This window comes from Falco biarmicus, chromosome 11, assembly GCF_023638135.1.
Source record: "Falco biarmicus isolate bFalBia1 chromosome 11, bFalBia1.pri, whole genome shotgun sequence".
Classification (NCBI taxonomy): domain Eukaryota; kingdom Metazoa; phylum Chordata; class Aves; order Falconiformes; family Falconidae; genus Falco; species Falco biarmicus.
The window spans coordinates 21785946-21813725 of record NC_079298.1 but is presented as its reverse complement, the minus strand read 5'-3'; the positions used below and the strand labels follow the sequence as shown (position 1 = coordinate 21813725).

The 27780-nt window shown below is 39.6% G+C and overlaps 1 protein-coding gene across 7 annotated transcripts in view; it reads left to right on the top strand.

Annotated features, from left to right (window-relative positions):
* The window catches only part of BCAR3 (BCAR3 adaptor protein, NSP family member), a 115367-nt gene that overhangs the window by 34485 nt on the left and 53102 nt on the right, over nt 1–27780 (top strand). For 2 of the 7 annotated variants that reach the window (XM_056356104.1, XM_056356102.1), the window contains exons 2-4: nt 5669–5778; nt 8463–8577; nt 26157–26484. In XM_056356104.1, coding sequence (XP_056212079.1) covers nt 5692–5778; nt 8463–8577; nt 26157–26484 — 530 coding nt within the window. In that variant the 5' untranslated portion in view covers nt 5669–5691. The other 5 variants (XM_056356105.1, XM_056356106.1, XM_056356108.1 and 2 more) reach the window with 5 other exon arrangements.

Genomic DNA, 27780 nt, shown 5'->3' with positions numbered 1-27780 from the left:
CCTCTTCACCCTTGATGCCCTCTGTATGTGGTTTGTACATAGGTCACATACCCATCTGTGACATTTTCTTACATAAGATGTTTTTTAATGGAAGTCTAGAGATGGAATCTGACTGTAGTAATTAATGCATGATGAGTATTTGTTGCCTGTTATTCCTTTTCATGCAGAATTAACCAAAACTTGAAGGTTTTGCATATTGTTCCTATTTGAAGAAAAAAAACAGCGGTGGTAGCTTATCTTTGATGTCATCCAGTTTATATGCAAGGTACCAAGCTCTGTTTCTGGTGAAACAGGATTTTCAGTCATAGTTTCCCACTCCTTTCAGCCGCAGTCCTTGGCTCAAGAAGTGCTTTCTGTGGACTGTCTAGTGCATGGTGCCAGTATTTGTTTGCTTTGTGTCCTGACACTTTGATTCTGCTGATGGATTGCTTTTCAGGTATTTCTGCTGCTTCTGTCTCTTGCCCTGGTCTTGCAGATGCCATTCCCTTTTTCCTAGCAGGAAAGATGCAGATGGCTTTTTAATACGCTGGTTTTGATCAGTGCATTACCAGCCTGTTATGGCCTTATTAGATTAGGAGAACCACGCTTAAGTCTTAACTAGAAAAATTCTGGCTTTCATTTAAGGCAGTATGCTAGAGCAAAATTTATGGAAATTATGGCAGTTTAGCATTATGTATTAACAAATCCTGGGGAAGAAGGTTACTTTTCTGAGTAAGATGTTACCACTGCCATCAAGATGAAACAAGCTTTGGGTGATTGACCGGTATCTTCTGACTCTCTCGCTCTGCATCTAGTATTCCTTTTACAGAACAGTCAGCTTCTGAGATTTTTCCAAAATACACAGATTTATTGTCTTAATCTGTACTACTGACAACATGATTTACACTTGGCAAATTGTTTAAAGAAGGGAGAGGAGAAACAGAAATATGACTCGAGCTGCAAAAGAAAAGATAGTTCTTTTGTATTAAGATGGCAAAATCTCTGAGAGGTGGCATCGCAAGATGATGACCACTTCCAGCTTTTCTATTTTTTTCATTTCTGCATTCAAAACCTGGCACTCCCGTGGCAGAAGCATTCTGCCATTCAACCATGCATTACAATAGAGTATTCAAGAAATACCTGTCTAAATTGCTTAGTTAAGCATAAATAGTTAAGATGTGATCAGCAAAGAGAGCATACCTTTGCTCAGTGTTATTACTTAGCGCCACAGTACAGGACCTGAGGTGTACAGAATGTTGTATTGGAAGGTCAGCTTTATTGAGGCTGCAATTTAGAGGGTTTGTTGATTTCACTGATGTCAAAGGAAAATAAAAGTGCATCTGAAAATGAAAGTACATCTGAAAACAAAAAAAACTGGTGGACCCTTGATTCAAGGGAGTTAGTTAAGAAGGCATGCAAAGTTCAAGTGATGAAGAAAACTCTTAACTCATGAAAGTGTCCAATAAATCAATTTTTCCTGATAAATGATTGTGTCACAGCAGGAGGCTAGTCTTAAATTGGAAGTACAATATAAGTCAATTTTGCTGAAGTAGAAAAGGCACAGCAAGAGAAATTGCTTTGCAGATGAGATGAAATTGCTGGCTCACCTGAGTAACTTTGGTGGGGACAGGATTACACCATGATAACAAGGCTTGCTCCTTGTCATATTAGGGCCTGAATTCCCAAGGGAGGCTGAAAAAGGAGCATGAATTGTTGTCCCTGGAATACTGAACTATATCCACACAGTGACTTGGAGTTACTTGGCCTTGGCATCTCTGTAAATATGCACATACCCACTTTTCAGAAATTACAGTGAAGCTAATTTGATGAAACCATAGCTGAATTAAGAATCTGGTATGAGATATCATTTACCTTGTGTCTGGAGTATAACAAACCAACATCACCAGCAGCATCTTTTGATAGTTCTGGGATATTGTGGTAGAGGAAAAAAGAAAGCAATGAATTATCAGCATAGTAAAGTCTTGCAGTATGAACAGTTGGATTTACAAGTTACATATAGAACACCTTTCTGTGTTCTTCTGCTTCACATATGCCCTGATAGGTATGACTGCAACTGCGAGCGTGTTACGAAGGTAATACAGAAAAGCACTCTGAGAGTAAAAGCAAAGTTCAGTTCAGTAGGTCAGAGTGCCACCATAGGAACCTCCTGTTATTACCCATTTGATAACTTTCTGGCAGCAACGTATCTCATAAAAACCTCTGAACAGCTGGTGTTCAGAAACAAAATTGTACGAACCTAGGTTGGATCTAAATTGTTTATTTTGATGTAAAAAACCCTGAAATTGTATAAATTATGTGGGTAATACTGCAAGACCTTCCACATAAGGATTTCAGAATACTGTAACGTCACTCCTGAGCTCCTTAAGTAATAACAGAAGCAAAAGTCTCACTGAACAAATGAAAGCAAGTCATGGAGCAACCATGGCTTTATCCCATAAAAATCTGGTGACCTGACTAAACTTATGATGACCTCTTTATTGCAGGAAACCTGAGATATATGGGAAGTGACAGTGTTTAGAATGGGTAAATAGAACATAGATCTGGTATTGCCCTCCAATATACGCAGTCAACTTAGATTTTTGTTTTCTTCCTTCCTCTGGAAAGGAAGGGTATTCATTTCTCAGTGGGGAAAAAATATGTGTCCAACATCTGCCACACACCTTGCCAGTGTGTTTATAATCACATATGGGATGTTAAAAAATGATGGCATTACCTGCCCTAAGCAAGAGTTAATCCTATTTTTAGTAATAAAAATAAATAGTGTTAAGAGTAGAAGAATAATAGGAAACTCCCTCTGCCTAAACCAGTTCTCATAATCATATATTTAGGGTCATTTACAATTTATTATGTAATTCCATTTTACTCTTACCATTTTTACTTTGCACTTACCATTCAGATCAGGCTCTGAATATATCTTGTGTCCTGACCACTAGGTTGTACCCTGCATCCAATTAACAGTGTAATATTGGTTAAATAAGAGATGTTAATGTTTCTGTCACCTTTCTTCACCAAACCTGCCATTAGCAGAAGGATCAGAAAGGAGATTTATGGGTCCCCGTCCCCCCCCACCCCCCCATGCCTTTCAGCTGTAGGAACAAATTTTTCGTTAAAACAGTAGGGGAAGAATCTGCACAGGTGTCAAAAAATAAAATAATCCCATTCAGAGGTGTAGGTGCATTGAAAAAAATGCATCTTGGATCTCTTAATGTCTTGTCATGCCAGGTTGATATTTTCTGCTTGCACTTGAATTTCCTTTTGTATGGGGATTTGGAGGCGGGAGGGTTATTGGTGGGGGGGAGTTGTTTGTTTTGATTTTATATAAATTAATAACAGCAAATGCAGCTGGCCAAGTAAGATTAGATAGCTGTTGTTTATCACTATATTGTTTAAAAGAGAATGTTGCTATTCTGGGATTCCTTTCATGCTTAGTGCAGAATTTCTCTTTGTTCTGGAATGGTAAGTGTGGTGACTCTCGAACAATTCTTGTAGATGTTTTTAAATTGTCATGTAAACGCATGGAAGCTAAGTATTCAAAATTAAATATAACATTTGTAGTCTTAAAAATATATTGCTAGTGAAGTTGTTAAACCGTTTAGGAGCAAGTTCCTTTATGATAACAAAATTAAAGGCTGTGACTGAACTAGAAGTGTATGAACCAGAAGAAAAACTATTTGTTCATGGGTTTACTAATGTCCTAACCAAAACACCTAGCTGTGTTTTCCTTTTATCCCTCTGAAAATCTTTTGCCTTTGTTGACCGTCCTGCAATCTGAAAGTAGCTATTTAAAGCAAGCAATAAATGGAAGATTTCAGTGGCTGAGCTTGTCGCTTCACATAAAAATGTTCCCTGTGGCTTTAATGTTCCTCAAATAAATTCTTTTGTGGTGTGTCTGTGAAATGTTGAGATTTTCTGATCAATGTTACTCTACAAGATGTTCTTGGTTACTGTAATACCACCATTTTTTAGATGTTTACTTGTCATCCATAGCCTGCAATGTTCTCACAATAATAAAAATCCTGCAATAAAGCAAGTAATATAGCAGAGTATTCTGGTTGGATGATAGAGGGATTTCACAATGCCATTTGCAGATAAGCTGGTTTGTTCTCTAATGGATCATGAAGTGACGAATTCCAAGATTACAGCTTCTGCAGTGTAATGGTGTATGTGTCTCTGGAATGTGACCTTCTTTCCAAGATTGACAATTGAGACAAGATTTGTAGTGGCTTCCAAAACAACGTTTGGTCCAAAATATTGTATGTCTTACTAACAGTACTTGTCCTAATTTAAGTGCTTTTAAAATATTTCTAGGAATGTATTGTACTTTAGCGCAGGTAATACTGCTACTGCAGCCTACCTTTCTGCAGAGCAGTGGTTTTCGTTTTGCAATTTGTATTAAAACAAACAAAAGCTTCAACACTTTTCTAGTGTTCCAAGAATTATAATGCTAAACAGCTTTCTCTGTCTGTCAGAAAGCCACACTGGCTCTTTGCTGACAATAACATGTCAGCCTTTGGGCCGGTTCTTGTCACATGTTCAGAGTAGACCTGTGTTGGAACAAGGGGGTTGTGACTGGAAAGTTGTAATTCCAGTTGGTTTATACAGAGGTAATGAGCAAGTACTTTTCCTGAAGTATAGATGAGAAGAAAATCTTCAAATAAAAAGATGTATCAAAAGTCTATGATTAAAGACACTGCATGTCTGAACATGAGCATTTCCTGCTTCTGGCATCAGTGCTCTGCTAGGAAATGCTTAGGTCACAAATTCACAGATTTAGAATTGGGCATCCTTGAATTTACTTAAGATATGCTCAAACTTACAAATAGAAATCTCTTCAGAAACTCAGCAATTCTTTGGAAACGTAAGTATTTGTTTATGTAGATCTTACATAACTGCTTACATAGAGCAGTGATGTTGGGAGAATATTTTATGTGTCTGTCTTGTCTTCCTGTGTCTATTGTGTCCATCTCAACATCTGGGTTTTATTTCATTTTAGCAACTGAGAAAAAAGTACCAAAAATTATTTATTTACAGCTAACTCAAATTCAGATGACATCATGACGGAGACCAGACTGTAACAATCTCTCAACTGCTTTTGTTGTAGAAATATTCCATAACAGGTTGACTTTAGCTATGTTCATGTTGGACAAACACCCACCACAGAATCTTTTTAATTTTGACTGTCTCACAGAATATGCAATTTCATTCACTTTGTTTGTATTATTACAGATAACATTGTTCCTTTTGCTGTTCCTCTTCATTTTTTACATTTTGTCATATGTGTTACTCGTGAGAAGAATGGCATTGTCACTGAATGAGCGTATTGAGGAACATTCCCTTTGGATACAAAGACTGAGTATTTTATTAATTGATACTACAATATTGAGTGACTGTTGATTAATCTTCTAAAAGATTAATTCAGCTGTGAGAGCTCAACAATAGTCTTCAACGTTCCCTGTTTATATGAAGATTACAATGAAACAATTAAATGTAATAATCTTAATGCATAGATAACTACCTATTACCAAGCAGCCAAGAAAGTATTAATTTCTTTGGCCGTGATGGTAGAACCAGATGGCTCCATGCTATCAAGTGCTTTCTGCATTGTTCAGTTATTTAACATTCCTAAGCAACAGTATTTTTAATTTGGTTTTGGGTTTTTTTTTTTCAGAGTCAAAGGCATTGTGAGGTGAAATGAAGTGTCTGCCCATTTTTAACTGGCTGACCCAGCTTGGTCTTGCAGAATATTGCGTGCTCTTTGAACAATATGACGGCATAGAGGTAAGAATGGGCTTTTTCAATAACATTCTTGAGACTATGTCAAGCAAGATGACGTAATGTAAGTGATGTATGTTCCATGGTACAATGGTGGAACAAAACCCCTGAAGGTTGATTGTTAGCTTTTGTCTTAGGAAAGGGGAAGATAAAACCCAATGTCTTTTGTAACTGTGTACTGAAACTCACAGATAAATAGTCACTTACTGGTGAGCTAGATAAAATGAATGTTTTACTGGTTTTAATGCTGCTTGTCCTATGTTAGTCTTGGCTGTCTCAGTGTAACAAATGGGCATGTTCATCAGAGCAAGAACACATAGATAATATTTGTTCTGCAAAAGTTAACACATAAATTTAATTCTTAAAATTCAGAACTTGATAAAATAGCAACTTACGTGCTGTTATAGGAAGTTGTTTATGGGTAAATGAGTAGTGTGTGGCTTAAGAATATTCTCTAATGAGCAAATACCCCATTACAGAAGGACCTTACCTCAGTCATCTTGAAGATACCTAGAAATTGATTCAGAAATTCTTAGGAAGCCCTTTTCCTACAGGTTTTTACTTGGTCAAAATTTTGTCTTTATTGTCAATTTTGTGTTTTCAGTTCTCACCATCCATGTATAGATTTATTGACTCTTATGTACTATATCATAAATCAAATATTGCATTGGCATGCTTTAGTTCTGCCTTGCTGTATTCCTAATTCATCAAATAAATGCAAATAATACAACTGAATATTCTCACCAAGTCAAAATATCCTTGGTTTCACTTTTAAACAATTTTTCTACAATTTTATTTTGTCACTAATTCAAGCTTCATGAACTGGCAGAAAAGTTTATTTGAAATCAGCTTCTGTGTCACATCTGTGCTGCTTGTATGCCAGAATTCTTAATGAGTCCCATAGCAATCTCATAATGCAAACAAAATAAAATTTAAAGGATTTTAAATATAATTCGAATTTTTCACGGCTAGGAAAAGGACAGTATTTTCTACTTTCCCAAACAGACTCAGTAAGAACCACGTTGGAAGATGATGTTATGTGATTCATACTGCCATTGTAACACAGAAAACAGTACTATAGAACCCTAGGACGACTGTTTTGACAGTCAACAAACAAACAAAAAAAACCCCACAGCAAAGATAGTTTGCAGCTTACTGAGCCTGAAAGCTGCTTGTAAAAAGATTTTGCTGGAGTGCAAAACTGAAAAATAGGCTTAGTGCATCATTGTGGATACAATGGACTTTTTTTTTAATTTCAAGGCCATGAGTCAGAGTTTCAGTTCTGCAATATCTGTAGATTTCAAGCATTATATAATTTCTTAGTTCCTCAGCCAAACTGAACGTTTTCCTGAAACAAAACTTCAATTTGAGAAAATGCTTGGCTTACCCTGACATTGCATTCTTACTGACCTGCTTAATACCAGGCATATACTTAAGAACCATGTTGAACCAAGCTTCTAAGTTCTTGAAAGTCTAAGTAATTGCCTTTGATGTCTTCTACTTTTAAAAATAATTACTAATAACTATTTACACTGGGGTTTTTATCTCTGCAGTAGAAGGTATGATTATATCCATTTTGATGAGGGAGGACAGTGATGCACAGTTTCTTGAATTAAATTGTTCTTTGCTAAGTAGTAAATTCATGGCAGTAGAAGACAGAGTTCTTGAGTTTCAGTCAACTGCTCTATTCAGTTCTTAAGCCAGACCAGAAAATGCTTCTGATCCTAAATGAAGAAAGAAAACTTAAGGGTGGGAGACTGTTCTCCCTGATAAATAAAAATTTCCACATGTCAATGTTGTCTGCTGCAAAATGCAGCAAGTTCTTCAAAGCTACTTAAAAAACCCCCAAAATGTGCCTATAAAAGCTCCCACTGTGTTACCCTGAGCACACACTGTTCAGTACTGGAGTTAACACCAGCCCTTTTTGTGCTCCTCCTTACCAGCTTTTTGCTGAAGTTTGAAGAGCAGGCATATTGCATTTATACTTCTTTGTGTGTAGTTTTTCTTGGAGGATGATTTTGGGGTTGGGGAGGGTGTTGGGGTTTTTTGAGAGAAGCAAAGGGAGTCTCACTCACTGTTGCCAAACCTGAAAAATCCTTTCTGCTGAAATGTAAATTCATCGTTAGTACCAATTTTTGCATTTGGGTAAACCTAGAAAGGGATATAGTAAGAGTACTAATTATCCAACTTGCTTCTTTCACGTCATTAGATACATATGAGGTTTCATTTGAGAAACATATGAGAAACATATGACATTTTCAGGCATGACTAAATTTCCCTAACAGCTTTTGAAAGAGGTATAGCTAGTCACGTAAAAAACTGAGGCTTTCAGCACAGCCTAAACCAAAAAATGTCATGCTTGTGCAGTGGTTTTAGTTTGCAAAAAAGATTTTAAAATGACAACTTCAGAAACAGTAGCTCAGAGTAGAAATTCTGTGTCAATTGTCTTATTTACACAGCAAAACAATGTGATTGTTTAAAAGCAATGAATTAATGTTTTAAAAGAACAATTCTTCATCCCTTCAATGACATAGGTTGTCACAACGAAGTGGCTTCATATAACACATAAATATACTTAAGTTTGCTGTTAGGTGCTTACACTATCAGACACAGTAAACCTCTCTGAAAGAAATTCAAATTCTCCTGGACTAATAGGTATAGTATGTTCCTTACTCTGGCATTTGCTACAGGACTTACTCCATCTTACAGAAGTTGATCTTAAAAAAATGGGGATTGAAAATCAAGGCCACCGAACATGCATCATTTCCAATATCCTGCTGCTTCAGGAGGTAGAAAAAACGAGAGGTAAGATTTCCATGTTGTCGCCTAAAGACTGAGAGAATGAGTTAAGGCAGCCCAAGCTTTCCTGATTCTGCCTAGGATACTGCTCTGAATACAGATCACAGGGGTGCTTTACAAAGGCAGTGAGAATAGCTAAACATTAATCTTTTGGCAGGGTTTTAAAATAATATGAGCTGTACTGGTTTTAGAAGTTGTCATTTAGAAAAGGCTTCACTTTCACCTCCCATTGCGCTCTCAGTCTTCAGCTTAACAAGGTACAGTAATGGTAGCAGACTGTAATTGATGGAAGACTGTGTCACCATTGTCTTCCTCACTTGGAAAGATCGTATCAAAACCAAGCTAGCTTGTGTACGTGCTACCTCATCCCTACTGAGGAGAGAGGAAGAGTGTTTACACGGGCAGTCCTGACCCTCCTTTTCCATTTGGGACTTTGCTATGAATTAAGACTTTATCGCTACATCTTTTGTTGCTTTTATGATGCTTTTATCAGTTCAGTATCAAAATTCAACTCAAGTTTGTAAGAGTTGGAACAAGCCCTGTAATTCATTCAGCTTGAGTGGAAGGGTATAGCGAGATGTTACTCAACTATGACTTACTGTACGGGATATTTTGAGAATAGTTAACAAGATAACAAGGTATGGGTATTACGCAGCCTGCCCAAGAATTCTAAAGATCACTGCCTAAGGCTTTTACAAATGTAACATGAAGCAGTGGTTTACTTGGCTAACATTCCTGCTTTTACCCTGCCTTGGTCAAGAAGATTTTGGAGCCTGTGTAGAAATAAAATGTAATGTAAAGTACATTAGCTACTTTAACTTTTCAGAAGAACCTAGAACTGGTTGTGTACAAGTAGATCAGTGTATTTTCTCAGTGTCTCCTGAGGAGTTCAAAATAGCTTTAACAATTACATAACTTCTACAGTTCATTGGTTTAACTGCTTAAAATTATAAATCTGACACTTTTGTAACTGCTACTGTGAACAGATTAGGGTATTGTTCAAGTTGATTATTATAGTGGAACTAGATGTATTTCAATTAGAACCTTTTTTCATTTGGCCTTGGGACTGCATTTTGTAACCTTTTTGGTACTGGAGTGAGGAACGTATTACAGTTCTCGGTGTAACATTTTTTCTAAGGAATGGACAGTTCAAATTCACATGGTGAATTGATACATAGGTATTTATGTAACATTTCAATCAACTCACTGGAACACTCCAAATTCTATTAATACAGCTACAACTTGTGATTGTCCAGCTTCAGATATGTTGGCCTAAATCTAATCTTGATGCACTGCTGGTGATTTCAGTGAATTTGAATTTGAGTCCAACATTTTTGTCTCCAAACTGGAGTGTATATCCCTTTCCCCCCTCTATTGAAAAAATATAGCCAAATTGATCTCTGAGTTGTTCTGTTTACACCAGGATATTTACATCCTGGATAGCTTTGCCTATTTACTGTATTAAAGAGTTCTGGGAAAGCTGCAAGACAATTCCGTTCAGTCAGTCATACATGAGTGCAGACTGTTTGGTTTTCACAGTAGGGACTAATGGTTGTTATCTAGTACCCAGCCTATTATGAGATGGTTTTGTTTTGTGTCTGTCTTTGACAGAGTGCTGTGTCTAGAAGCGAAGTGCCTAATCAGTTCACACTGAAATGCTTGTTTTCCAGCCCTAAACTGTACTGAAGTCAAACGTTAGAAGAAACATTTTTAAAAAATCTTGCATTCTATTAAATAAATACTAATGTCCTACTAACATACTTACCAGTACGGAGCAAAGGCTATGTTATTGTTCGCTGTTATTTCGAGCTTTAAACAGCAGCAGCATTGTATTTGTTGCTGGTTCAACAGTTTCCAGTCAGTGCTTGATGTGCGAAGTGACTTTAATATGTAAGCACTTTCACAAGGTTAATTTTATAGGACTAAGCATTTCTTTGTACAGCGAAGTTAAGTTTTGGAAAAATTTGTCAAAATGTTTTCCGTTTTCTAAAATGTTATCTGGTTCTGAAACTACTTTGAATAGAACATGTCTCAGTATACTAAGATTTGGGTTCATCTTGTTGAACTCTAGCTACTCAGGCTGTGTTTCCACAGTAATTAATAACCAGGATCCATGCATTGCCATAATGCCCAGAAACACATTTGACCTGGATCATGTATGTGCACGTGATCACATACCTCTTGAATTAGGCAGAGTACACAAAGCAAGGTTTGCTACCTTCATGCTTTTACACCGTCTTTATGCCAGCCCATGGTAAGGAAGTGATTAGAATAAGTGGTTTGATGTGAACAGCGTTAGCTAATCAGTAGAATGATAACCATTCAAAATTGTTAAACCACTTCAGCAGAATTAATTTTATTTTGGACCAGTGCTTTGAATAATGGAGCTCTGATATTTTTCACCAGTATTAGAAAACTGGAAGGCTGCTGTGCCATTGACTCTTGACCTTAATTGAAGCTGGGGTTCCGAAATGCCAGTCTGTGCCCTCATCAGCTTTCCTTTAGCTGCTTTTCCCCATCTCTGTATCATTCCTGTTGTTGTCAGTAAAACTGTCCTGCAGCTGCATGGTGAACCTATTGGGAAATTTATCTGGCTGAAAACCAACTCTTTTTCCCTTCATGTTCATTCAGATCAAGTCCCCATGCCAGTTCACTGTTCAGCTGCGCAAACATTTGTACAAGTATGAATGGCCAAGGAAGATAGAGCAGAAGTGGGCCCTGACGCCTGGAACAGCGCCGCTGCCTGAAGTGAAACCACAGCTGAAGGAGCGCCTCCTAATAGGAGGCAAGTCACTCTGTGGTCCTAGGTATTAGAAAGGGACAGAAGAATGCAGCAGATAATTCAGTCCAAACTTTCAATTTGAATTACTTTGCATTGGTGTCTGTATTTTTTTGTTGATTGTAGAGATATTCCAGGGTAGCTGATTTCCTGGCAGATCACTCAGCAAGTGGTGACAGCTGGTGGAATGAATTGAGGCCCAAAAGCTACAATGGCAGTTGTCCTGGAACATGTCATCTCTTGGGTGCAGCCTTCCAAATTTCAAGCATTTGTTTCCTTTTCTCTAAATCCTGATGATCTCAAATATTTGCTTAGGGCTTATCACTATTATTTGATTTCCTTGCAAATCAAAACACACAAGTGGAAAAATGTTTCCAATTTCTGCAAACTTTCTTCCCAAGTGCAAAATTTTTACCAGTTCTGAACATACTTCCTACCACTGTTCCATGAACAGAAGACCACATGGCTGTGCACCGAGTCAAACTGACAGTCACTCACGTCCAGGATCTCGCATCAGGTAGTGGCAAAGTAGATGTCAAATGAAACATGAAAGAGCACACCAACCCATAGTGGTGCTTTCCCAGGATATGTTCTCAGCCTCCAAGCATTTAATGTAACAAAAATGAAGTTTCAAAAATACATGAATGTGAAGAGCCATAAATACATTTTCCATAGTCCTGTTGCCTGTATCTTGACTTACCTTTTGATGTGTGCTGCAGCACATTCTGGATCTTGGTGTCCTGCCATCTAGGCCAGTATCCATTCACGTATTCATAGCATGCTGTGCCTCCTTTGAGACGTACATTTTGTTTTCTGTTCCAGGGACATTGTGGAGTCAGAGGGTGGGGTCTGCAGCTTGCCTGGGCTTGTCCCAGTATGGAATCAGAGTGCATCTAAAAAGCAAAATGATGGGCTGTGCTTATAGGAGTGTTCTAAAGTGGCTATCTAGCACCTTTCTGTAGTCTTAGAAATGTTTGGTTGGCATTGTGAAGAAGCCGGGAAGTAATGTGCCCTCTTGTAGAAGCAGCTGCTTCTGGTATGAGAGAAACTCGTGGCAAATTAGGTGTTATCTGACTCCTGTATTACAGAAAAAGGTCTTCCTTCCCAGAGCGTGAGGCATAGCATGCTGTCTGTAACAGTCAGCAGCTCAAGACAGGCGTCCTGAAAGCTGTAGCTCGGTACTTAGAGCAGTACTCCAGGAAGGACGTGTCGTTTTCCCAGTATCCTCTAATACAACTGAGGCAGGGTTTGGTGCTCTGTGGGTTTGGGATAGAGTGATATTTGATTGTGTTACAATATTGTGCTACAGTTTTAGGAGTGGGATTTTACTATGATTTCTTATGAGCTATAGTGGAAGAATAAATCTTGCTACAAATGCGTTGAGGAATCCCACCATGATATGACCAGCTCCTTCAGTGCAGTAGAAATGTTACGTATAGAGTGGGTAATGTAAATATATAAACGCAAATATAGAATTTGATATAATAAAAAAATACCTTGGATATGGCCAGCCATGGAAGATATTTCTTGGTCCCTTTATAACCATGGATTTAAATATAGAATTGTTTTGGAAAGCTTTGTATCATTTGACTATTAAAATGTCTGTGTACATTTGTAAGTATTCATGATGCACCTTTCCACACATTGTTATGAGTGGAAAGGTAAATAGAAAGCTAAGTGACAAGAAGTTTTACTTATGACGTGTTCTAAGAGCTAGAACTTTTTTTTTTTCTGGTACCTTCTCTTACTGAGCTGAATTCTGATTAGTAGTATTTTATGGATTAATATGTTTTCATTAACATCTTAGAGTGTTTTCCTTTGATGGGCTAAAAGTTTAAAGAATCTTTCCTTTTTGTCTTGTATGGGTTTTCTTATACAGAGAGATTGCAGTTTTAATAGGATATATATTTAGATCTTTTATAATTTTACCTGTCATACAAAGAAAGCTAGCCTTAATGGATTTAAATAAAATATATACATTGATACAGTTTATTGTGGGTGAACACAAAATAATATGCAAAATCTGAATTAGACTAAATGAAATTAATATTCCATAACTTCCTGCTTTTGGTGGGGAAAAGAGATTTTGCATTTAAATTCTTAAATAACTGTTTCTGCATCTGTAGTATTTTTTACCCTGCTGCAGTAGCGTAAAGTTAAATATGAAGTGCTTTCTTGCCATGTGGGTCATTCATTGTCATTCATTATATAGAAGACCCAAGATGTGTGCTATTAAGAAGGAAGATGAGCAAGCAGTACAGGTCATTGCTTGTGCTTGGAACAATATGAATAGAGACAAGGCCGCCTTCAAAGAAGGTATAAAATAACTGAGGGACTCCCGCATGTGTTTTTTAGGTGGCCAAAATAATTAACATAAAGTCACGCCTGGTTTAGCCTTGTCAAACTCAAGTGTCTTGCCTTTGTCGCTCTCAGATAAAGCCTTTTTACTCGTTCTGGTTTTTTTGGGTTCTCTTTGAAACATTAGAAACAGAGTGCTCTGGAGCAGTGGTATGTAGTGTCAACCTGGCAGATTCCAAACTAGTGCTAAAGTATTCTGGTAGCTTTGCCAATAGATGGAGAGAAGGCTGCTTTGAATGCTTTTTTGTGCGTGACAGTTAGAGGTGGTATTGCTGCCTGTGTGGTCTATTTTGCTCTCACTGTGAGATACAAGGACTTGTAGGTCTTTGTCATTTCTGTTTGAGGAGGACAAAAATGTAGATGCTGCTACAAATGTAACAATGTTGTAAATGTAAATGTAAACATACGCTTCTGACTGTGCCATTTAATTTGTTGAAAGTTCCAAATTTGTTTATTGCTGCTTTCTGGCCTTCTGTTTATCTTTGTCTGTACCTCAGTTATGCTCTAAATGAACATCCCCCCCAATATCTGTCACATGCAAAGAGAGGCTGTTAATTCTCTTGTATTTGAGACTTCTTACAGAAGCATGGAAAAATAGACACTTAAAAGGAAATCTTAGCTCCATAGTAACAGTTCTTCCACTGCTTAGAAGCAAAGAGAGGAAAATAGGCCCCCTGGTAGAATGGAACCCATAAAACCTTGTCCAGTTTCTTTCTGGTGTTGTGTTCCAATTTACTGTCTGGAATGAACTAGTCAATAGAAGAAAACTGGTTTTAGTGCAGTTTCACCCATGTATTTCAAACAGGTCTGTCTGATCTATGTCAGCACAAGTTGCTTGACGTGATTTTCAATATCAAATTGAAGATGGGGGTAGGAACACAATATGTTATTGTCACAGAATATGTGGAATAATTTATTTTAACTTTTTTTTTGTAATTACTAATTGGTTTCTGTTAAACATCATACTCAAGTTTTCTTGTACTATATCTGAGAAGCGCTGCACTTAGAGTTTTTTTTGGTTCTAGCAGTGGCTAATACTAGGTGACTCAAAATACATGGAATTCTGTAGCACTGAGAACTTCTGATACTACAGTGAAATTTTTTTTCAAATTCTTCCAGTTTCAGTTTCTTTCTGACTTAAGACAACAGTGAGCTGCAGATTAGAGTAGTTTAACAGTAACCACTTCCTATTGGAAAACACTGATTTGTCAGAACCGTAGTTTTTAGCCAGTAATAAGTGAAAATCAGACATCTGGTATTATACGTACCTGGTTTGTACTCTTCCAGGTCTGCAAAAATTAAATGTGCTGTAGCCAGAAGCTCCAGCAAGCCAGAGCACGTTCATGCTCCAGTTTGTCACTGAATGATCTAAGGTTTATATAATTCCTCAAATTCTCCTGCTTTACTGCGGCATAATTTCCGGGGTGATCAGCTGCGGGACATTTGCACTTGCAAACTTTTTTGAGGCTAGGGATCGTGAGGTTTCTTGATTCTAACTTGTAACAGATAGTTCTTTGGGCATTTCTGAAACACCTTGTGTCTCCCAGACCCAAGACAGACCAAGTAGCAAGACTGAACGTTGGTAGGAGGTTCCTTACGGAGGTCTGGGTAGCTGCTGACTAGACTTGTCCATTTCAGTTGGCAGCCAGGAGGGACCTTAGGAAGCACAATTGCTATAGCTTATAGTTTTCAGACTAAATATTGTCAGGTTTCAATTACTGGAGCATTTTTTACTTTGTGTTGTCATTCTAATTTGACCTGATATGTCTTTGATTAATTTGAAAATTACCAGCAAAGAAATTTTATTTTCTAGCCAATAATTACGCTGATCATTATTTTTTCTATGTGGCATCTGTGGGAGTTGAGGGAATGCAGCATTTTGTTTGTGTCCTTTCTCTTCTAAGACAAGTCTACAGTAGAAATTTGCTTTGACTTTTGTTTATCAGGGAATCTACAAGAACTGCTGTGTGAGCAATCCGTGCATACCATGTCTTCATCTTGTGTACTTGCTTCTGCATTTTGTCACTGCAGCTGCACAGCAGTGCTTTTAGAGTAGATGTTTCTTCTCCCAGTTATTTTAGGAAGACTGGATTTCTGATGGTTTAAGGTCAAACTGAAAAGTTCCAGTGAATTCTCTTGTTTTGTTCCATCACCTCTCTTGTTACCATAAGCCAGGCACATTTTGAAAATGGTCCCTGAAGAACTGGCAAATACCCAGCTCTTGGTGTGATTAAGGTACGCGACCTACAGCATCACAGGTCTTGGGACCTAGGACCCAGTTACATTCCTCCTCACTCATCTGATTAGACAGCTGCTTGTGTAGGTGTCTTTGCACTAGGTGGAAGGATGCACCTGTACATACTCCCTTCCTTCAGAAAGCAGAAGTCAAGGGTGACTGTAGAAGGCCACAGCAGTGTGTGATGATGGCCAGTGACGGACGACCAGCACGCTGCTGGTTTCTCACCCTCCCCTAGGCTGATGTCACAAAGGACAGCACTTCACCACTAACATTTCTGTGGCGGGCGATACACAGACAGCGTGATGCCGTATAGATAAACAGATGGCTGAGAGGTGTGGCAGTTGAAGGTGGAATGCTGACAGGGAGGCTTGACAGAGGTGCTGTGTTTGCTTCAGGGCACAGGTGCTTACAAGACTTCATCCCACACCTCAGTAAACCCATTTCCAAAGTAGATACAAAATATGAAAGCAACAAAAAATTTTGCAAGGAGGAAGCTAATCTAGCTCTAGTAACTCACAACTAATGTAGGTACTGTGGGCAGTCCTGCAAATTCTTCATTCTTGTAGCTTGCAGGCAAATTCTCTTTTAACAGCTTTGCATCAAGTGTGTACAAGGATGGGTTGTGCAGATTCTCATGTGTGAAGACAAAGACCAATTTTCAATTTCATCTGAGGAGAGTATAAAACTCTTAGGAGAAGGATGTAATGACTCATGCAAGAGTAATCACAGTTTATGCAGGACTGCCCAGCTACCAGTCCCATTACTTAGCGTGCAGTCACGTTACTAAGGAAATTACTACTCCTTTTCTGGTTCTTATTCAAAAAACATGACAATGAAGTGTGACATGACTTCCTATGTAATTACAGTGCCTGAAATTTTCCCCGAGTTTTTAGAATCAGCCAATAGAGACTGTCTTAGGTGCTAACCGATCCGATGGTTTTTTTATATGATTTTAGATGTCTTCTGCCTGATCTGTGGAATGTATGGTTTAGATAGAGTAGCAAGGTATTTTCCTTTATGCAATGAAGAAAAAAAATAGTATGCACTTCTGTAGCATCTTCCACTTGATAAGCTGATGAAGGACTGTACGGTCTTTCCTGTGAAAAGTATCTACCACTCTGATGTATGTTACAAAAATGTAAGTGTAGGTCATGGAGGAAGTAAGTGGGTCAGAATGCTAGAACTCGAAGTGTAATCCAAGTATCTCAATTCCTCTTTCTGTATTTTCACCATAATTCCATTTTTTCTTGCACAGGACATATAAGTGAGTCATTTTGGTGTCCAAGATGGGGTTAGTCTGCTGGGTTTTGGTTTCTTTCTCCTCCCCTTGCTCATCCCCTCCCTTCCCCAGGTGTACTTTGAAGAAGGATTGTGCCTGAAATATCCTATGGGAAATTTCCATAGATTGTTGCTTGTGGCAGTGAAGGTCTAGCATCTGTCACTCTGAAACATTTCAGGTACCTCTCTGTCCTCAATACTTAACGTGGTTTTGCACAACTGGCAATGACAAAAGCAGAGTGCCATCAGCCACTGAAGATCTGCTAGCTTTCCTAGTTCATCAGTAGCTGAAATGTGATTGCATTTGGGGGAAAAAATGATGAAAGATTGGAGTGAGTTTTGTTGTGTGTTCAGGCTTCATTTTGTGTCAAATTAGTTTGAATTCAGATCTCAACTTCAAGGTTCTTTTCAGTGTCCGTGTGATGTTACAATTTTCTGTAATCTGGCGGGAGAAATTTATGTAAGTGTAGAAGTTTGTGTCCATCAGCATGCCACAAGTGGTGATTTATGTCTTAATGAATGAATCCTTTCTGAAATTGTTCTTTCACATTTACCTCAACTTTCCCAGTTTGGAAGTTGTTATAAAAGGTACGTGGCGATAGCAGCAGTGGTAATGCTTTCCTGCTGCTCATGCCTGCAGGAACCAAAGTGGGATTGCTATGGGAAGAGCAGCAGTCAGAAATGCCACCATGAGCTTCCTTGACCTCAGTATATTAGATAAATTTGATTTTTTAATCTTCTGTCTCCTTCCCTTACTGCATGTTTGAGTGCTCTCTGCCTTTATTTTTTTGTCTCTCTTCTTTTATGCTAAACTTCATCTCGAGAGTTTTGTGCAAAGATTCTACTCCTATCTATGAAAACTCCAAGACACTTCTGAGAAGTTTCCCAATACCTACATCTGCAACACAGATGATGGCTAAGGAATCTTGACTTGATGAGCTAAATGCCTTTTAAGCTCTAGACTGCTCCAAGAGGAGGTCCAGTGCTCTTTCTGTCTTTAATTGCTTCATTTTAAAAAGGTGGGCTTTTTGCTGTAATGTATTTTAGATAGTTCAGATAGTAAAATTCCACGTTCTGGACAATGCCTAAAAATCTGAACTACAAAGAGGTAGATGTCCTAGTTCTACCCAGTGCCCAGAGATGTCACTATGGTTAGTCACCATGTGGAATTTTAATCCTGCTGTTGTTGCCATTGGATATAGCTTAACTTCTTTAGAGTGAGAATACCATAGTTTATTTTTGGTGGTTGGTTTGATAATACATAGAGGTCCTGGGAAATTAATAATCTGCTCCTTAATGACATTTATCATTTAGATAGTTTAGGAGTACAACTTCAGCAACATCATATTAGTCGGGCTCTGAAGCAGACATATCGGAAGAAGCATATTAAAGTGAGTTCTAGTTAAAATGGAGAAAGAGTGAGAGGATTGAACATTAGCGTGAAATGAAAAATAGGGCACAAAGAGGATCTCTGAAAACAGAACCACCGTGCAGCTACTAGGGGTAAAATATTTAATGTCAAAATCAATTACATGTTTGGTTAGGCAGAGAAGTATTTGTTGCTGGGAAGCTAATGCCAATGGGATAGCTGTGAAGAGGTTTGCAGAATGTTGGCACGAATTCTGGTAAGAGGGAAAGAACCATGTTATCAAAATTGCTTTGCACAACTGGAATAACCGTGGCAAAACCGGAGAAATGTTGGCCAGGCAGCCTGAAAGACTGAGCCAACAGGAAAGAAACAAAGACAGTGTTGCAGAAGAATTTGATCTAGACGGTGCTTCAGAAGTCAACTGAGCGCGCCCTGGTTTCTGTGTAAGCAGAAGCCCTTCGGCTGCGGCGGTGGGACGGCTGAGGGGGGCCGAGGTAATTCCTTAGGGTGCGTGTTCTGCCTTTAATTACCCGATTGTTTCAGAGGGTGTACTTTGCAAGGGGCGGTTAGCTAGCCATCTGTTCTGCCGACAGCTCTCGGCCCTTTACAGTTATTTGACCCTTTGTTTTAGCAAATGCGTCTTATCCCGCCAACCTGTTGCACAGATAACTTCAGGCAAGGGAAGGAACCGTGTGCGTGAAGTGCGCGGCGCTGCCCGCGAACGGGGGATGTGGGAAGCCTCGTTGTTGCTGCAATGCTGATTTGGCACTCTCGCATCCATGGGGAAGGGCGGCGAGGGGTCGCTGCTGGGAGCGGGCCTGCCCGGCGGGGTTCGGCGCGGCCGGCCCGCGGGGTGTGGCTGGCGGCCGTGGGGCGCGGCGCTGCGGGGCCGCCCAGAGCGCCCGGGGCCGCGGCGCTGCCGGAGCCGCCGCACGCAGCGCGGGGTGCGGGGCGGGGTGCGGGGCCGGCCGCGCCAGGTGAGTGGCGCCCGGCAGTCGCGCTCGTTCGGGAGTCACCGAGCCGGGTCGTGCCTTCCGCGGCGCGGGCGGGCGATAAGGCGCTCCTGGAAGGCTCCGGCTGAGTCACCCCTGGTTAGCCATCGCCAGCTGCTCTCCTGGAGGGCAGGCTGCTGCAGGCGTGCGCGCCCGCTCCTGCCGCGGCACGGCCGTACCCCGGGCTCCCCCGGGAACGCCCCAGTGCACCCACTGGAAGGGCTCCGGGCTGCTGGTGGTGCGCGGCCGGCCTCGGCCTCCGGCCGCCCCATTCCCCCGCGCCCCCCGGCCCCGCGGAGCTCCGCCGCCCGGAGGGACCGGGACGCGACTCGCTGCCGGAGCTCGACCGGGACAAAACCTCCGGCTAATCCCCGGGAAGCCTGGAAAGCAAGAGCGGTGATCGGACCGGTAACTGCGGGGCAGGGAGCGCACGGCGGGCGGTGTGTGAGCGCCCCTGCCTGCCGCCGCCGGCCGGGGAGCGGAGCGGGACGGGCCCGGCTGCTGCTGCGGGGCGGCGGCGGCGGCTGCTCCCTGCTTGGGCTTTGTGGGAACGGATGCCCTGGAATCTGCTAAATGCTCTTCGAGTATAAAACGCCGGTATACTCGAGATACTTCACTGAGCAGAGAGAAAGGAAGTGCTGTGTCTTTTTTTTTTTTTTTTTTTTTCTCTTGTCAGTTAGAGGGTTGTATTTAAAAAGCACTTCTGTCTGTCCAGATTTGCAATTTCCGTAAATCACTTGATCGTTTAAAATAAGTGCATACTTACTGCTGAAAAGGTTTTTTTAAATAGTTCGTTTTCAGTTGGAGTGCGTTGTTTTGTGGTTTTTCTTTTTTTTTCAGTAACATCGTGGGAACAGAGGAGCAGGCAAAATAATAAATTACTTCCTATACTAGGGGAGGAACAAAAGCTTGTATTAGCTGAAAACCGCTTAGATTTGACTGTAACTTCGGTGAAGTCCTTTATTTCTGCCAGCAGAATGGGGAGAGAGTGTTTATTTCAAGTCAAGGCTTCATTCCTTTCAGGATTACTGAGCTAACTGATTGGGCACTGAAGTTTCTGAGATAATTTCATAGTATAGGCCAGCCAAAGAGATCTCTGCTTATTATTGAATCCTTTTCAGTGATCACTTTTTCCTGGCATTTTTTATAGATACCAAGGCATTCTACGTGTGAAAACTCACAAAGAGGTTTTTTGGGGGGTTATCTGTTTCTCTGACTTTGAAACAGAGAAATTTCAAAGATAATTATCCTGGCCTGTGTGTTTTCTGTTGCCTGAGAATAATAGTTAAGAATAACATTTAAAATAGATTTCCAGATTACAGTGCAAGGATGTATGGAGAGTTGAAATTGTATGACACACATTAAGGGGAACGAGAGCACGAACGTTGTGATAGCATTTCAGGCCCCTTTGGAAGCACTGACCTGGCCATAGTCTTGTGGGGTTTTTTTGATGTTTGACAGACTCATGTTTTTTTCTGATAGTAGCTCAGAGCCTTTGAACTGTTGCGTGTGCTTTCTCAGTCTATTTCTCTGTATCATAACAGGCTGTAGGTTCTTGAACCTTAACAGTCTTTTCAAAGTCCTGTGACCTGTTTGCTCTAGCAGCTACTGCATCAATTTATCTTGTTAAAAAAAAAAGCAAAAAAGCAGAGAACACAGGTTGCAGAAAGTGCGTCTAAGCCATTTTGGGAGCAAGAATCCTCTGGTTTTTGTTATGCTAATGAAGAAGCCTATGTTGCTTCTACGGAAACAGTTAACATGAATTCTACCTTGAGTTTATAGTGGCTGTAGTTTTAACTGTATTTCTTCCTACGAAATGTTAACTTTAGTGGCTTTTCAGTCATGCTTTTTCTGTTTCCCTAACTTATTTTCTTACTACACAAAAAACAAATCTTGAGGAAATTGATCTGGTTTTTTGTCCTGAACTTGACTTTCATCACAATTAAGGCTGATTGCTTCAATTATTTGCCCTGGGCATCTGCATGGTGCATGTAAATGTGCCAAGTAATCTAGCAGGGAGAAGACAGTGTGTCTCCCACTCATGGTAATTTATTGTTACTGGTTTTGAGGGAGGGGAGGGCAGGTGAGTGGGAGGAGGTTGTGAGAAGATTTGCTGTGTCAAAAGTAAGTAGGGTTTTCACAAAAGTTGACTCAGTCTTGGAAAGACCTGAGGACATAAGGCAGTTGTTCTTCAGTTGGCTGCATTAAAACCATGTTCAAGCTCTCTTCGCCTCGTAGCATATATAATGATAAAGACACGGTAAGACTTGGAGTGAAGTATTGTACCATTGGCGATATATTAAGACCAGGTGTAAACTTCAGAGACTTTGATCTAACAGGGAGAATCACCAGACTGCAGATCAATAAGACTTTGAGAGAAGAGTGAATCTTTTAATGTCCAAAAGTGGTTTAGATATAACTCAAGAGTTTTGAGGTAGCTTGAGAGTCCGATTTGGAATTCTGAAATGGCTTTTCTGTTTCCTTTTATGAGGTTTCTATTAACATGAGCGTATACAGCCTTGGACTGTTTGTTATGCTATTTGTGAATCTCTTGAGACTGAGCTGGAGATTTCCTTTTCCCTCCCCCTCCTCCAATGTATAGAAACAACAAAGTAGCAGCCACTGCCACTAGTTACCTTATATTGTGGTATGGAAGGGGCGCTTATTCTTGCAGCTGTACTGGCTTGAATGAACCATCAGAACACTCCTTCAGACTGTGTGAACATCAGAAGGTTTTCATAAGACAAACTGAGCCAGAAAGTTTGTATTTGTAAACCAAAGACAAGAGGGCATGAGTAGAAGGATATTTTGTATTTGTTTTGGGGAAGCAAAGGTTATTTTTTTCATTGTTCATATGGTTCTTTTTTGTTTAGAGCAATGACATGAAGAGATGACACCCTGTTGGATTAGAGCTTGGTACATGTTTGGTCTTGCCCGCCAGATACCTATTTTATTCTACATCCGATCTCATACTGTTTTCCTAAATGCCACATTGATTTTAAAGATTTCCCTTGCCCTCATTCATAACAAAAAACTTGAATGTGTCAGAAGTTACCTGGAAACGTTTCATGGCCTCCAGTTCTCTGAAGTCACAGCCTGACTTCTGCCAATTCCATTCCCATATACCTTCCCAAAGTACAGACTGAAGAAAGAGAAATGCCACTCTATATACAAATCAAAACTCACCTAGCGTTTTTAACATTTTATCAGCATGAGTCAATCTTGTTTTTATCTGGTTAGGGGAAACTTGTATGACTTCCAAAACACTCTGTTTTGTTAGATGCTGCATTTTGACAAATAGGAATACGCACAATTAAATTTCAGTTCCTTTTGGGCTATCGTTATAATTTCTACCATTTCCGTTATTGATTGCATGATGGCAGATGTTCAAAGCACGCTGTCTCTTAGGGAGTAAAATTTTCAGGTTTTCTATATCTAGTAAAGTAAAACATTCTTTGAATCATATGCTGAAGTATTTGAGACATTCCAGGGTCTTCAGCTGAAGAGGCTCCCTCCTTGCAGTGTTTACATGTGATATGAAAAAAATGTTTGGATAGTTTGGCAGGACTTTTACTGTGCTAATTATTGTAGTTCTTGGTTTACGTTTATGAAGAATACATAGTGCAGCAGCACATAGGCAAGCAAGTAAATTTATGGATAGAAGTTAGCAGATCTGTTGGTTTGGGGTTCTGGTTTTTGGGTGGTGGTGTGTTTTTTTTTTTGAGGGGTTTTGCAGGGAGGATTGAAATATTATCAAAGCTTCTGTACACACGTAATTGTGGCTAAGTGTCTTGCAAGTTCCTTAATGTAGGTGTTTCATAGTAACTTTGGAACTCTAACTTGATTCCTCAAAACTCAGGTGTGAATTTGAGGATTGGGTATGGAATTTGTAAACCATGGGATGTTACTGAAGGTGACTTAAAAGATGCAATGATTAGGACATAACTCAGGGTGTTTGGTTTTCTTTCTTAAGAAGGGCTTCTTAGGAGGGGAGGTTAAATGGGAAATGCTGTATTTCAGAGTATCGTATATTTGTTGAGAATTTTCAAACTGTTGGAGTGGAAACCTACTGGATTGCTATAACTTTCCTGTGATTTGGTTAGGAGAGGGAGTTCTCAGCTTTCTTTATGGATCCTCAAACATAAAGTGGTTGACTGTTTACTGTTATTGTAAGCTTATCGTGGACTCATCTGGTGTCAGCTATTCAACTGAAGCTTTCATTGGTTGTAGTGGTAACTGCCTGGTTTTGATACCCATTTGCATGAAATACCATGTGTTTCATTTCAGGGTGATAATCTTGCAGGAAAACCTAAGAAAAATCTCTTCTGGCTGGATAACCTGAATTTAAATAGTCAGAATTCAGAGGTTAGGAGGTGTTTTTTAGAAGCCAATAAGAAAGTTGAATTATTAAGTACAGAATCTCAGCAGACCCCAGAAGGAGAATAACAACATGTTTGTGCAATATGAGCAAGCTAGCCTCCAGTTTTTCAGACTCTATAAATGGTGTTTGTTGCCTCCTTACAGTAAATACATAAAGATGTGTTTTCAAATGGTTGTGTGAATCCTAAGAAGCTTTTCTTTCCCCTATTGTTTGAGATACTCTCTAATAATAAATCTGAATTTACTGGAAACAAGCTCTATCAGTTTACTTTAGCTATAGGAGGTTGTAGCTTTGTGGTAAGTGTTTGCATTTTCGATCGTCCTATCTCTAGCCCAGGTTTTTTTTTTCGTTTGTTTGGTTTTTTTAAAAACTTTTTATTATTTTGAAAATAATTATGCAATATTTGTAATACTAGCCAGCAGAAACTGTGTCCTCAAATGACATGATAAATGGAGAGGTGATTTAGTGTTTCACATCAAGGGCCCATATGATAATTTCTGGGAGATTTTTTGTGAGTGTGTTTTCTTTAGGGTTTTGAATTCTGTTTGGATCTGTCTAACTAAAAATGTCAGTTCCTGTTAACCTCTTAACTCTTTTCTACTCTTTTCAACAAGAAACCTGACCAAAGTTAAACATTCTCTCTGAACAGAGGTGTTGTTTCCAGAGGCTTTTCTACTATAGTACATAGTATCTCAGACAGAGCTTTGTCAAACTGAAGATTAAAAAAAGAGGCTAATTATTATTTATCATTTCTGATCGGTGAGTGTTTATTGTAGGACCTTCAATAAGGGAGAAGTGGGAAGGGATTTGTTGTTGAAGTCTGGAAACCCTATCCCGCCTGTGCATCTCTGCAGTGCAGCTGAGAGGAAATGGCAGAATTCTTTTATAAATTCGCGATCAGCTTTAGTGTTACTGTTAGGATCACCTCTGGGTAGAGGTAACAATGGCTTCAAGTGCAGCAACACTCGATAGTACCTGTGATACTGAGGCTGGAGGAAGGAGCAGGAGGACTGTAGAGGCAGCTCTGTTTTCCTTGCAACACCTGTGCATTCCCCAAACCCAGAGGAATTCCTGTGCAGCTGTCAGCAGCTGACTTCCAGGCTGCTGGGCCTTCAGGGTGCTACTCCTGTTTTTCAGCATGAAACTTCACCAGCATCAGAACAGATTCTCCCTGTCCATAACTGTTATTTCCAAAAGCTCTTCTGCTTTCTGATTCCATATCTGTCTCTGCCGCTTCTGTGGCTTTTCCAGTTTTTTTAGGAAGCACCTGGTTGACTACCACCTAGGTTAAATAGTGTGGGCCTGGTTGACCTTTAAGTCTGTGTGTATGTTCCATAGAGTGGCTTTTGCAGGCTGATATAACTGGATAGGATAAGGCAGCCTGTCTTCTGTAATAAAGCACTGCAAAGTAAGCACAAGGCAGCATTTTTTGAGAAAGAGAACAGCAATCTGTTAATGTGCCCGAAGTGTTTGTCTCGTGAAGGTTTTTTGTTAATGATAACAGAAAAACCTCTACTGTACAGCAGGCTACAACTGATTGAGCGAGAGACTGACAGTTATGCAGATCCCTAATGTCAACAACGATTTGAGCCAGCAGGCAGTGCATGCTGAAGAAGAGAATTCCAGTAATCTGCTCCTGCCCTTATCTCTTGGGTAGAGCCCTTCAGTTTACAGCCTGTTAGAAATACGTGACCACTTCTGTGCTACATTTATTACTTGAGCAAGACACTCTTCAGAAAGAGTTTTTTCCTCACATTGTGCCAGCTACTGGGTTTAGAAGCATATTTTCCAAACCAAGCTGTTGAGTGCCTTTTATTTTTTGTCAAAATGTTCCTAAAAATTTGCTTTTTGTTAATGAATCTAAGTTGATGTCTGAGTATTCAGAGGATGTGAAGGAGCAAAGAGGAGGAACTTGGTGCATAAAAATGGAGAATTGCTCAGGGCCTGCTCTTGCATGTGTGTCTAGATCAGTTGGGGTTTTTTGTGACTTTTCACACGTGTAACAGTTAACATGCAATGTGTGCTTCACATGCAGTTGGGTGCAACATGACTGGATTATGATACAGGCTACATCTTGACATATGCAGTTCAATTTTTGATGCCTTTGTTAGTCATGCTATTTAACTGACATTAAAGTGGGGACTTCAATGATTGATGCACTATGATGAATCTTGGTTTTGTTTTTGCAGAACCAAAAATGATAGCTGCAGGAAAATGTTCAAGTCTTTCCAGAAATGGCCCAGCGAACCACCAGTTCTCATTAGCTTCTTCCATGGACCTTTTGACCACTAAACCTTCACCAACGGAGTATCGCTCAGACTCCTTTCAAGACATCTCTATCCATGGCACTCTCCCCAGGAAGAAGAAGGGGACAATTCCCACTAGGTCTTGTGATATGTTTAGCCACATGGGAACATTGCCATATACCAGAACACACCGGCAGCAGCCGCCTTTTGTCCAGCATGTTATAGAAGAGTACCCTTCACAAAATGGGAAGAGCAACAAACTCCATGCCAGGTATCTTGTAAAACCTTAATTTACTTATGTTTGTTGAATAGGAATTGTTATGTGTTTTTCTGGACTTCTCAATGTCCAATTATAGGTGCAGCTGTTTGTGATAACTCTGCATTCTAACAGAGGCTGATTTTTCTCCATAGTACTCAGTTTAGGTCTTGATGGAAGAAGCCAAACAAAAAACCATCGTGAAACAAGTGGGGAGAATAGTGAATCTCTGATGCATATATATCAGGAATTCTGAGAATTTCTTCTTTTTAAAAAAAAAAAATTACTAACTTAATAGCTCAGACTTGAAAATAATTCTCCTTTTGCAGTAAGGTCAGTATATGAGCTGTTAAATACTCATGCCTGTTTAAAATAACCTTCTATACCACTCTCTGTGGGATCTAGCTATTTGGATTTGTAGGCTTTCTTTTGACATCTGTATAGTTTTTAAAAATAATTTTTAAGGACTAGGGTCTTGCCTCTGATTGTTTAGGAGGTATAGCGTTGCATGTACTATTCCCCCAGAAGAATCTTCTAGAAGTCCCTGAATTGCTTTGAAATGACCCCTTGCATCATTCTGACAGAGCAGTTTTAACCAAGAAGTCAAACTGTTCAAACTTTGTTTTGATTTGGATTCCATGCTTATACAGATGGAGTGCAGAGGAGGGGAGTGGTGTTCCATCCGCCTCCAACCTAGAGCTACATGTGAGCTGTTTTTCTTGACGATTCAGTGGAACCCAACATACACTGAGCTAATGGCAAATTATCCCAGTTTATTATTCTCGTCTGACTTCCTGGTTATAATATCCATGACTCTTGAGAAATAATTATGCTCTCGTAGCTAGTGTTTCTTTTGGGAATCTGTTATCATCACTGATACTGCGTTGCTAACAAAAAAGCAATTAATTTTGTAAATGTCCTTTTTTTGTTATTGTTCTGATATTGAGGTCTACAAAATAGGAAAAAATTTCCAGCTAACACAAGAAGAAATCAGTGTAATGCAGCGAGTAAGTTAAAGGCACAAAGATGAGTGTTAGGTTGCTTGGGGTGACAGACTTAAAAGATTGAGAAAAGATAACAAAATGACAACTTCTGCATTAGGATTTATGGTCTTGCTGTGTCCATCGCTATAAGATTTCTTGTTCTCAAATCTTGTGAGGGAATGACAGTTCTAATTATGTGCCATTGTGTGTGTAGATTGTTTTTTGTATGGTTTTTGCTTGTGGCATACGGGACCAAGCTCTCTTCTCAGTTGAATATAATATAATACGTTTTTCTTCTCTATACCCCATTCACATTAAAAGACGAAAG